Genomic DNA, 12,385 nt, shown 5'->3' with positions numbered 1-12,385 from the left:
CCACCCTGCCGCTCCTTTTCTCTCCTGCCAGGACATCGTAGTAGCAGAGCTGATGAAAAAGCTGGACATTTTAGGGGATAACGCCGTAAGTGTATGTTCCTTTAATAAATTGTGCATGCTTTGGGGGACGCCCGTGCCGGTGTGGAGTGAGCACAGCTGCCTGCTTTGGGGCTGCACAGCCTCTCCTGCCTCTGCTCTGGGCTACCAGCAAAGCTTTCCCTGCCGCTTCAAGGGTTTGCTGCCGCCCGAAGAGCGAAACGCAGCGCTGGGTGTCACCCTACCGCTTCAGGCATTCCTGGGATTTGGGGAATAATGTCGGTGTTTGGTGCTTCTGGGCACACAGGGTTCCTTGGTTGCCTTGCTCTGCCTTGGCTTTGCTTTAGCATTTCAGCGGCTGTGTGCCTCGAGTTTCCCTGATAACCCCTTAGCCCTTGATAGTAACCAGGGCATTAAACGGGAAATCAGAGAGCAGCGCGAAAACGAGGAGCAAATAGTGAGAAACTCGTGGGTTCTGGTCCTTCAGCAGGTGGCGGTGGATAGCCGCACATTCCGCCGAGCGCAGGGAGGGGACTCGGCTCCCGTGTGTCCTTCCCTGTGCCCTCCTGTGTCAGCAGAGTCCCCTCAGCCCCATAGAGAGCCCCATAGAGCCCCCTCAGCCCCATAGAGCCCCCTCAGCCCCATAGAGCCCCCTCAGCCCCATAGAGCTCCCTCAGCCCCATAGAGCCCCCTCAGCCCCACAGAGAGCCCCATAGAGCCCCCTCAGCCCCACAGAGTCACCCTCAGCCCCACAGAGCCACCCCCAGCCCCACAGAGCCGCCCTCAGCCCCACAGAGTCACCCTCAGCCCCACAGAGCCCCCTCAGCCCCATAGAGCCCCCTCAGCCCCATAGAGCCCCACAGAGTCACCCTCAGCCCCACAGAGTCACCCTCAGCCCCACAGAGTCACCCTCAGCCCCACAGAGTCACCCTCAGCCCCACAGAGTCACCCTCAGCCCCACAGAGCCACTCTCAGCCCCACAGAGCCCCCTCAGCCCCACAGAGTCACCCTCAGCCCCATAGAGAGCCCCACAGAGCCACCTCAGCCCCACAGAGCCACCCCCAGCCCCACAGAGCCACCCCCAGCCCCACAGAGCCACTCTCAGCCCCACAGAGCCCTCAGCCCCACAGAGCCACCCCCAGCCCCACAGAGTCACCCTCAGCCCCACAGAGTCACCCTCAGCCCCACAGAGCCCCCCACAGAACCTCCTCCAGCCCCACAGAGCCCCCTCAGCCCCACAGAGCCCCCCACAGAGCCCCCTCAGCCCCATAGAGCCCTCCTGGGAGACCCCCCGAGCTCCGGGGCTGCAGGAGGGTCCCCACTGTCCCCCAGCTCTGTACCTGGGCTGCCCCAGCTCTCCCAATGCACAGGCTGGGCAGCAGCCACACGCCATCCCCAGGAGTGTGAGACAGCCTGGAACAGCAGGACCAGAAACACCTGAGGGCGGGCAGGGCTGGCACAGGCTGCCCCTGGATCCCTGGCAGTGCCCGAGGCCGGGCTGGACACTGGGGTTGGACATTGGGACACTGGGAGTTGTCCCTGGGACAGTGGGAGGTGTCCCTGCCATGGCTGGGGTGGCACTGGGCTGATTTCCCAGCCAGCCCTGCCAGGATTCCCTGAGCCCATTCCTGCTCATGGCACTGCCAAGGGCTCCCCAGGGCTCTCCACACTCCATGCTCAGTGTCCCCTGGCTCTGCCTCAGGGGCCCCAGGAGTGAGCCCTTCTCCTGCTCTCCCTGTGCTCACCCTGAAGCCTGGCAGGAAATGCAAAGCCCAGCTCCGGAGCTTTGGGTTGTTTTCGATGGATGGATGGAATGGCCAGCATCTCAGGAAATGCTCCCCCAGACCATCCCCTGGCTGCAGACGGTGCATGGGATGAACACTGCAGCTCTCCTCCCCACGGCTCAGCTGGGTGCTGTCCTGTGGAAATGTGTGTTTATTCCCTGCTGGGTACAAATACATCCAGTGTCTCTTTGCTTTGGGGTAAATGTGAGAATTTTGGTGGAATTACCTATGGTAAGGATTGCTAATGAATACTGACAATGGCCTTTACAGTGATTTTGCGTTACAACATTATTTTTCTCTGCCTCAGCCTGTTGTTCCTCAGAGATATGTAATTTCAGATGTGTTTGAAGCAGCAGTGGGTCAGCACCGAGGCCCTTGGTGCCCTCCCCTGGGTTGTAAGTGTGCTCTGTTTGTGGTGCAGAACCTGACCAACGAGGAGCAGGTGGTGATCATCCAGGCCAGGACTGTGCTCACGCTGGCTGAAAAGGTACAACCCACAGCTCCTTTGTGTGGAATTTCCCTGCCCTTTGTCCCCAGGCACACAACGCTTCATTTCAAATGTTACTGAGCTTGCAAAACCCCAAACTTGGGCTCAAAGCTCCAAAACTGCCCCGGAACCTCGACACTTTGGGCTAAAGCATCCCAAGAAACCCCCAAGATCTCCAAATTTGGGACCCCTCAAACTCCTGGGACTCCCAAATTTGAGCTAAACCCCCGAATCCACCTTAGAACCCCCAAAAGTGGGATGAAATTCCGCCCAAATCACCCCAAGGCCCCCAGATTTGGGGTGAAAGTCCCCAAAACCTCCCTAAACCCCCCAAATTGGAGGTAACCCCCCCCCATAATCATACCACAAGCCCCAAATTCTGGCTGAAAACCCCAAAGCCTCCAAATTTGGAGGGAAAACACCCCAAAAGCACCCCAGAACCCCCTAAATTCAGGGTTAAAACATCCCAAGAAAAACCCCAGGATCCCAAATTTGGACTCAACCCCCCCAAAATCAGCCCAGAACCCCCAAATTCGACACCACCCAAACCCCAGAACCCTCAGGTTTGTGCTGAATCGCCCCAAACTGCCCCAGAGGGGTGTCAGAGGGAAGGGCCAGGCTCTGAAATGTGGATTTTCTCCATCCGGAGTGGGTTGGGAAGGAGAACAGTGATGTAGCTGGAGGTTTTGCTGTGTTGTTCAAGTGACACCTGCCCTGTGCTGACACTTGCCCAGCCCCAGGGAGGCTGAGCCCGGGCTGGGGGGCTCAGGGGGGCTCAGGGGGACTCTGCTCTCTGTCCCCTCAGTGGCTCCAGCAGATCGAGGTGACCGAGTCTGCCCTGCAGCAGAAGATGCTGGACCTGGAGAACGAGAAGGTAGCGGGGAGGGGACGGGGGGACGGGGCCCCGGGGCAGGCTGGCCTCTGACAGCCCCTCCCTTGCTCCCCAGGAGCTGTTCAGCAAGCAGAAGGGCTACCTGGACGATGAGCTGGACTTCAGGAAACAGTCCCTGGACCAGGCTCACAAGGTGAGGGCTGGCACCTTGCTGTTGGGGACACCTGGGCTGGCTCAGTGCCCTGAGCTCTGTCCCCTGGGCAAACCCGGGGTCCCCTGTGCTCCTGGAGTGCCCCAGGGCTGGGATGGGAGTCCTCAAATCCTCTGCACCCTGAGCTGGCCACAGCCTCCTCATGGACAGAGCTCTTGGCTTTGAGTGGCCCCGGCAGGGTCAGGACCTTTAACATTTGAACATTAACATTAATTCACTCAAGGAGGGTTTTAATTCAGCCAAAGTCTCAGTGAAGGACTGATAAGGAAATTGGGGGTTCACTGATTTGTCTTACATTTTAAAAAAAGATATTTTAGCCTAGACATTTCCTTGGATTTTGGATTACACCCTCTGTAACCAGAGCAGCTGGGGGTATTCTGGGATTGGGTAAATTAGAAATGAAACTGCTTTTAGTGAGGTTCATCATTAGCTATCCTAAGGCATTTCACCCGTCTTTCTTCGTTTCCATCAATGAGAGAAAGGTTATATATACCTTTATATATACCTATATATATACATATCCACAAAAGGCATGGAGTTTTCTCTCAGTTTATTTCGTTTTTCCAATTTTACATAAACCTAGAGCACAGCTGCACTTTCTGAGGAGCCCTGGGTATTTCTGCCTCTGTTCCTGCCTGCTGTTGTCTACTTGTGTCCTGAACCATTTGGGGGAGCTTTTGCTCCGTACAGTTTCTGTGCTGTGGGGGCTTTTTAGCAGATTTTCCCTCATTCTGAGCTGTATCTGGGCCAATGCACAGCAGAAACCTTGGAGAGCACACCAAGCCCTCTCACCTGTATAACTCCTTTCGGTGGCATTTCCCTGCCCACGGCAGGGGGTGGAATAAGATGGTCTCTAAGACCCAGTCTGGGGCTCTGATGGTGATGATGATGATGATTCCATCATCTTTCCTCCGTCCTGAGCAGCAGTTTGTGCAGCTGAAGGCTGAGTCTGCTCGTGGGAATCAGTCCAGAGGGGGCTGAGGGTTATTTGCATTTCCCTGTGTTTTCTGAAGGCACCACACGGGTGTCCCAGGCACAGCTCTGCTCCAGGGCACAAATGCAGCCCCAAAGCAGCAAAGGAAGCTTTGTTCTGCCCTGGAGCTCCAGTGGGAAAAGCTCTTTTGCTTTATAAAATCCGCTGGATTTCCATGTTCCCTTTGTGCCCCTGGAGAGGAGGAGCAGCTCCCCACGGTCCCCCCGAGGCAGAGCCCCCAGGATCAGCTCAGAGCACTGAGCCCTGGCTGCTGCAGGGGCTCCAGGAGCAGCAGGCTGACCCTGCTGGGGGCCAGGAGGGTGCCCTGCCCTCCTCCCCAGCACTCAGGGCCTCCAGAGAGGGTGATGCTTGTGTCCCTGAGCTCTGGGCACAAATCCAGGCATCAAACAGCAGCCCTTCGCTGGGACAGGGTTAGTCAGGTGTTGCTGTTTTTAAAAGGAAAAGCAGAACCTTCTCCTGAGGTCTGATGTGTTCTTCTCCATGGGAATGCCGTGGTTGTCATCAGATTTAATCAGTTCTCATCAGATTTCATCCCTTCTCATCAGATTTCATCAGTTATCCCCTGTTATCCTCAGTTATCATCAATTATTCTCAGTGATCCCCAGTTATCCCCAGTTATCATCAATTATTCTCAGTGATCCCCAATTATCCCCAGTTATCCTCAGTTATCATCAATTATTCTGTTATCCCCAGTTATCCTCAGTTATCATCAATTATTCTCAGTGATCCCCAGTTATCCCCAGTTATCCCCACAGCTCTGCCAGAGGAGGTGCTGGAATGTTCCACACGAGGCATTTTCCAGTGGCTGGGACCAAACGCTGCTCACCCAGCAGGGAGTTGTTTCCTCTGCAGGAGCAGGGGCTGGGGCTGTGTCTCCTGCTGGATACAGGAGAGCTGGGGAAGGGGAACCGAGGGACTGAAAAATACGTGTAAAAATACCTGTAACTCCCAGAATGAGTCTGTCATGGACCTCTTTCCTTCTTCCCTTTTCCTATTCACATTTCCCTTTTCCCTGTCTCTTCTCTTTCCCCCTTCCTTCACTATTTTCCCTTTCCCTCCTCTCCCCAGGGCCGCGTCCTTTCCCCAGGAAGGGGAAGGTGGCTCCCACGTGTTCTGGGGCAGGCTAGGCTTGTCCCTGTCCCGTTGCCCAGCAGGATGGGGCCAGCCTGCAGCAGTTCCCCTGCAGATGGAGTTGTCCCCACTGTCCCGGGCAGGAGGCTCAGCCCTCCACCGCTCCCGTTGCCTTTCAGATGTTCCTCAGAGACTCCTCACCCCACCAGGGACGAGGTGGAGCTGACAGCTTTATATTGTTTTTGATTAGCAAATTCTGGAATTAGAAGCCATGCTCTATGATGCCCTGCAGCAAGAAGCTGGAGCCAAAATTTCCGACCTTCTTTCAGAAGAGGAGAAGGAGAAGCTGAGGAGCGCCGTGGAGCAGTGGAAGCGGCAGGTGATGAGCGAGCTGCGGGAGAGGGACGCCCAGATCCTGCGGGAGAGGATGGAGCTCATCCAGCACGCCCAGCAGGTGGGTCTGGGCACCCCAGGGGGGTTCAGGGGGGAGATGGGCCACTGAGATGAACCAAGCCATAGGATTCCAGCAGCAGCCGTTCCCCGTGTGCAGAAAGCCGCGGTGACAGATCCTAGCAGTGCTGTCTGTGCGGACAGGAGTCTCTCACTTGGCTCAGCCAATTGTCCATCAGACAGGCACACATCCTTCAGGGCACCCGCTGGCCAAGAGTCCATCCCCACGCTGTCTGACTCCTGTCTGAGCTTGGCATTTCTTGTAGACACTTTCCCAGGCTCTTCCCCATCGTTTTCAGACCTGCTGTTGTTCCCGTAGCCTTGACAATCCCAGAGAGCTCTGACAAACAGGACTGCAGGTGTCTCCTCTACAGACAGTTTGGTGCAGGGAATGGCCTGAGTTACTCAGATAACTGCCACAGGGGGGACAGGCCCTGTCAGCACAGCCTCTCCTGGAGCTGTCCCAAGCTGCCCCAAGCCAGGGCTGTCACGCTGTAGGACACCAAAGAAAGATGAGGGACTCCTGTGGGCTCAATACCTTCTGAGCCTGAGAACTGCTGAGCTCTTCCCAAGAGAAACTTTCCAACAGTTTTCTTTTTCCCAAGACAACCCTGTGTAAACAGTATTCCTTTCCCAGGACAACAGGAGCTGTTTGCTATTTCTGTCCCCGAGCCAAGGGCAGAGGTGTCACCCTATGGACCAACAATGTGACTTTTAGCCCAGGGTGTTATAAAAGGGCTGAATTAATTGTAAATAAACCTGCTGATTTCTGCTGCCTCCTGGCTGGAGTCAAACATCTTTATTTCATGTCCTATTGTGACAGACTCCAAATATTTCAGCAGGCAAAGAGCACAGAAAAAAAGGCTTTATTGTCTAATTCTTATTACCTTTTCTAAGGTGTTCCCACACAGATTTAACGTGGTTGGTGAATAGGAATGACAGCTCTCTGATCCCATGGGTTAAACCAGAGAAACAGCAAAACACGCCTAGAGAAAGGCTGTTTGGAGAAAGGAGAGTTGTTGGCCAAGATGGTTTTGAGAAGAAACTTCCTTGAGGAATTTTTCCTTGGGAAGAAGTCAGCAGCTGCCAGCAGGATAAAATCTCTCAGACCCAGAAATGTCAGGCCCACGAGGCCAGGTGTGTCTTGGCCTTGGATCACCCTGCACACAGGACATCCTGCTTTCCTGGCTTTGCCACACACTGTGACAGTGACAGAGGACTCACCCCCAGCTTAATGCCCAATTTAAATTTGTTTTTGGTAGAAGCTCAGCCCATTCAGTTTATATCCCCCCAAAGCAATGCATCTTCTGGGTACATCTGTATTTGGTTGGTTAATAAATATCTTTCTATTTGAAATCTGACAGAGAATTAAAGAGCTAGAAGAAAGAATTGAAGGCCAAAAAAGACAAATAAAAGAGTTAGAGGAAAAGGTAAGGTGGTGCAGACGGAAGAGCTGCTGTGTGTGCACATGACCATTCTCCATTTCACCTGGGCCAAGGAAACACCCTCGGAGAGAGCTGGTGTGTGCAGGGCAGGGAGCCAGGGGGACAGCTCCAGGAAACCAGCTGCCTCTGCAGCAGTCCCTCTGAGGAGGGTAAAGTCCTTCCCTCGGGTTCCCCTTGGGGCAGCCTGGCAGGAGGGATGGGCAGGGAGCAGGGACGGGGCCGTGGCCCCACAGGGGACAGCGAGGGGCAGGGCAGAGCTCTGGGAACCAGCTGGCCTCTTGCTGCCTCCTTCCCTCCCAGCCCAGGGCTCTGGGAGCAGGAGCAGGGCTCTGCTCTCCTCCCTCCCCTGCAGCCAGGGTTCCTCCAGCTCTGCCCAGACCTGCAGGGTTCTCCCCAGAGCACCCTCAGCCTGTCCTCAGCAGGGGCTGAGCCGGACAGAGGCTGGGGCTGAGCCCCGAGCTGAGCTGGGGTTGGGCTGTCCGGGGGTGTCAGAGCTCAGCTGCTGTCCCCTGAGGCTCAGGGGCACAGGGCATCGCTGTCAGCAGCTGTTGGGGAGTAGATTTGTTTCTTTCTCACTTACAGAACTTTTCCCCATCAGCTGCTGGGAGACTATCCACTGGGTATTTCTGGGTGCTCCAGGGACACAGGGCCGAGCTGAGCCCCCAGTTCTCCAACTTCACGCTCCATGTTTCTTCTCACCTGAGAGTTTTGTTGCACTCTGTCTGCAGCCACAGCTTGTTTCTCAGTTGAGCACACTGTAAACTCTTAATCTCTCTCTTCTCTTCCATTTTTTTCCTCTCTTCTCTCCCCTTTTCAGTTTTTATTTTTGTTTTTATTTTTCTCTTTAGCTTTCATTCTTTGGTCATAGTCCTTCAGGCCACGTGCACAAGGTAAGCCCTGGGGTGTCCTCTGCTCTCCCCTCTCCTCAGAAAACACCAGAACCTTCCTTCTGCTGGATCAGCAGGGTTGAGGGGTCTCTTGGGCATCCCAGAGAAGCCAAAAATGGGAATCTCCACATCCTTAAAAAAAAAAAAAAAAATGTGAAACCTGGAGCCCAGCAGGCAAAAACTTGTCAAACAGAGTTTCCTTCCTTAGAGGGAAGGACAAGGGGAAACGAAGCAGGCTTAAAGGCCAGGAAAGCTCTGGCAAGGCAGGGAAACAGGCAGTCTGGGCTGATTGCTCTGGCTGCATCAGGGGCAGCTGATCCGTGCTGAAAGCCAGGGGAGCGTGTCCCTGCACAGCACAGAGCCTGTCCTGCCTGCAGGGCTGGGGAGCAGCGCGTTTATCAGGGTGTGCTGCTCCAGGCACTGTGCCCCAGCGGCTCCCTGAGCCCCCTGAAATGGGGGGTGAATTCCCCCAGTGCTGTGTGTGCTGCCAGAAATGCCCACAGCAGTGTCAGGGAGGGAAACGCTCCCCACACCAGGGGATACATCACAAATCCTGTTTTATCAGCTGCACGATCCAGCAGGTCACTATGAATAGGACCTCACAGAGGTTTTGTGACTGTTACTTTTGCCCAGGTGGGTTTTCTCTGATTCCTGTTCTTGTCTCCTGTTTCAGCAGCCCCCTGAGGCCACTCCAGCTGCGGCTGCTGTTGTTCCCAGAGGGACAGCCCTGACCCCCAGCCCCACGCCGAGACTTTGCCCTCCCCAGCCCCGGATCTGTCTCACCCTTTTGCTGCTGGTGCAGTCTGTGGGACTTCAGTGGGGCTGGCTGGGAGCTCCTGCAGCCTGCAGTGCCCGAGGAGTCTGGAGAGGACAGAACTGAGCTCTCAGAGCAAGCCAAAACCTCTGCTCCTCCCCGTGCCCCAGCGCCAGGCTGCCCCAGCCCGGCACCGTCACTGATTCAGATCCTCTGGATTTATTCTGGTTCCCTGCTAGGCAGGGGGCGAATTGCTTCTGTGTAGAAGTGCCCGTGTCCTGTTTGTAGCCACACGTTCGTGTCTGTCAGCCCCAGCCCCTCGGAAATCTGTCCTGGGAGGAGATTTCGGGGAGCGTTCCAGAGGAGTAGCTCACGACAAGATGGAGATGGATGGAAATGAAGTGGTTTGCTCCGAGGTTTTTGTTCATCACACAGGTTCTAGCCCACGCTTTGTTGAATATCCCACAAGCCCAGCTTCAGGAAAAAAACATACAGCTACGTTCAGGAAATAATCCAGCTGTAATTTTTATTTTTTTGGAGCTGTCGGTAAACCATGATGAGAAAAATGATGCAATAATTTATAATTGGCTGTCCCTGAACAATGACAAAAGGCTTAACGCTGTCCCAGCAAAAGGTTCAACCTGGACAAGAGTGAACTAAAGCAGATGATCCCTGATCCACGTGCACCGGGCTGGGAGAGGCAGCAAGAGGGGACAGAAGATGTTGTCACCTGGAAGATGTCCTCACCCTGGGGAAATGTCCTCCCCCTGAGTCCCACAGAGCCCAGGCCTGGGAGGCTGCCACAGGAACCAGGGAGGAAAAAGAATCCTCCAGAAGAAACAGGAGAAGAGAGGAACATCCAGAAGGAATCGCAGAGTGTGTTTGGACACGGGCCCCAGAGCTGAGCACAGAAATGTGGGGCCAGGAGGGAGGAAGGAGGCCAGGAACAAGGTCCTGTCATCAGCCACAGCCCCACGGAGCCCCTCCCTGGGGCAGGAGGGGAGCTGAGCTCCGGGCAGGTAAGATGGGTGACCCACCCCTTTACCCTGGGATCCTGTGCTCTGAACTCCCTCTCCTGCTGGTCTCTCTCTGTGTTAACTTGGGTTAAAATACTTCACGTGGTAACAGAGGAAACACTGAATTTGGCACTGGAATGAATCTTCATGTAACCATTACTGAATTATTGCTGGTTTACTGCAGTAATTTAGGTGTTAAATTTCCTGTGATATAATAACAAATGCTGACTTCGTGTTTGAGATCGGGGTGACTCTTAACACATAGTTTTTGGGAGGTAATTGCATGCACTGTCATGCACAATAGATTTGTGTGGACAGCAAGCAGTCATGCTGCTTTAAAAATACATGTTTTAAACGCTGGGGGACGGAAATATTTTTAATTTTGTATCGAGAAGACAAATAGTAATCAGAAAAGTATTTTAATTCACGATTTCACTCCCTTTTTTACAAATTTGTGCTGATAATGATTGACTTGGCAGACACACAGGAGGGGGAGAGCAGCAGAGAAAGCTGCAGTTGCACAGGGTTTACTGAAGGATTATTTACGTGCCAAATTAATGCATTAATTCCACAGCAGAGACCCCATCAACTGGATTTTCAGTTATTTTTTGCTGTGTGTTTAGTTTTGGACACTGGGGTGGGTAGCACTTGCCTGAGCCCAAATAAATGAGTTGTCAATTACCTAAGAGAAATTTTATTAGATATTAACTCTTACATTTATGGAAGAGGCTCGAGCATCCATATTTTTTGCCCTGATTATCTTAAATTAATTAAAACCCTTGGCATTTATTATAGCTCCATTTGATATTTGTTTATTCAAAGGAAATAACGTCTGAAACATGCTGGAATAATATGAAATGATTGTTTTCAATTTTCCAGCGATAGAAGGATGGGGAAAAGCCCCTGGCAGAGGGTTGGAAGTACAGGATCTTTGCAGCCCCTTCCCCCCAGGCCCGTGTATATTCCACATTTCTAAAAGCTTTGCTGTGTTTAACTGGTGCTGTGGAGCTGAATGTGCCCAAGGGTCATGGGGACATGCCTCTCCCCCAAAATGCCACTGAGGACACCAGCAGCAAGGCAGTTTTATGTTCATGGTGAACCCACCTATTTTCAGATCCTCCTCTAACCCTGGTGTTTCTTAAACCAATAGAAATTCTCTTTAGAAATGGCCTTCATGGTTTTAATTAAGAATACCTCAGTGTTTCCTCCTGCAGGCAGCAATTAGAAATACCGGTTTCCAGAGTTCAGGGCCGGGTGTTTTTCTTTACCCAGGGCCAGCAGATGTGCTGGGATGGGGGCAGCTCCCCGGGGGAACCTCCGTGGCCCTGGAGCCTGTCCCTCCTGGAGATCACCCCTTTTCTTTAAAGGGCTTTTGTCCCCATCAGCTGAGCCGTGGGCAGGCTGCTCTGTGTCCCCGGTGTGCTCCAGCCCCCAGCACAGCCTGCCCTGGGGCTGCTCTGTGCTCCCGGTGTGCCCCAGCACAGCCTGCCCTGGGGCTGCTCTGTGCCCCCGGTGTGCCCCAGCCCCCAGCACAGCCTGCCCTGGGGCTGCTCTGTGCTCCCGGTGTGCTCCAGCCCCCAGCACAGCCTGCCCTGGGGCTGCTCTGTGCTCCCGGTGTGCCCCAGCCCCCAGCACAGCCTGCCCTGGGGCTGCTCTGTGCCCCCGGTGTGCCCCAGCCCCCAGCACAGCCTGCCCTGGGGCTGCTCTGTGCTCCCGGTGTGCTCCAGCCCCCAGCACAGCCTGCCCTGGGGCTGCTCTGTGCTCCCGGTGTGCCCCAGCCCCCAGCACAGCCTGCCCTGGGGCTGCTCTGTGCCCCCGGTGTGCCCCAGCCCCCAGCACAGCCTGCCCTGGGGCTGCTCTGTGTCCCCGGTGTGCCCCAGCCCCCAGCACAGCCTGCCCTGGGGCTGCTCTGTGCCCCCGGTGTGCTCCAGCCCCCAGCACAGCCTGCCCTGGGGCTGCTCTGTGCTCCCGGTGTGCTCCAGCCCCCAGCACAGCCTGCCCTGGGGCTGCTCTGTGCCCCCGGTGTGCCCCAGCCCCCAGCACAGCCTGCCCTGGGGCTGCTCTGTGCCCCCGGTGTGCTCCAGCACAGCCTGCCCTGGGGCTGCTCTGTGCTCCCGGTGTGCCCCAGCCCCCAGCACAGCCTGCCCTGGGGCTGCTCTGTGCTCCCGGTGTGCTCCAGCCCCCAGCACAGCCTGCCCTGGGGCTGCTCTGTGCTCCCGGTGTGCCCCAGCCCCCAGCACAGCCTGCCCTGGGGCTGCTCTGTGCTCCCGGTGTGCTCCAGCCCCCAGCACAGCCTGCCCTGGGGCTGCTCTGTGCTCCCGGTGTGCCCCAGCCCCCAGCACAGCCTGCCCTGGGTCCTCTCTGTCCTTCCAGGGAGGATGCAGAGGGGAGGATGGAGCTGGAGCTGGCTGTGAGGTG

The 12,385-nt window shown here is 55.3% G+C and overlaps 1 protein-coding gene across 5 annotated transcripts in view; it reads left to right on the top strand.

Moving 5' to 3' along the window:
• LOC136363930 (janus kinase and microtubule-interacting protein 3) overlaps positions 1-8,267 on the top strand; it is a 29,170-nt gene extending 20,903 nt beyond the window's left edge. For 3 of the 5 annotated variants that reach the window (XM_066323384.1, XM_066323383.1, XM_066323381.1), the window contains 7 exons: positions 32-85; positions 2,242-2,307; positions 3,113-3,181; positions 3,255-3,332; positions 5,666-5,869; positions 7,230-7,295; positions 8,128-8,267. In XM_066323384.1, coding sequence (XP_066179481.1) covers positions 32-85; positions 2,242-2,307; positions 3,113-3,181; positions 3,255-3,332; positions 5,666-5,869; positions 7,230-7,295; positions 8,128-8,178 — 588 coding nt within the window. In that variant the 3' untranslated portion in view covers positions 8,179-8,267. Of the gene's footprint in view, positions 1-31; positions 92-2,241; positions 2,308-3,112; positions 3,182-3,254; positions 3,333-5,665; positions 5,870-7,229; positions 7,296-8,127 lie in introns of all 5 variants that reach the window. The other 2 variants (XM_066323382.1, XM_066323380.1) reach the window with 1 other exon arrangement.
• Positions 8,268-12,385: the final 4,118 nt, after the last annotated feature.

The sequence above is a fragment of the Sylvia atricapilla genome, chromosome 8 (genome assembly GCF_009819655.1).
Source record: "Sylvia atricapilla isolate bSylAtr1 chromosome 8, bSylAtr1.pri, whole genome shotgun sequence".
Taxonomy (NCBI): domain Eukaryota; kingdom Metazoa; phylum Chordata; class Aves; order Passeriformes; family Sylviidae; genus Sylvia; species Sylvia atricapilla.
This window is presented reverse-complemented; position numbering and strand designations above follow the sequence as displayed.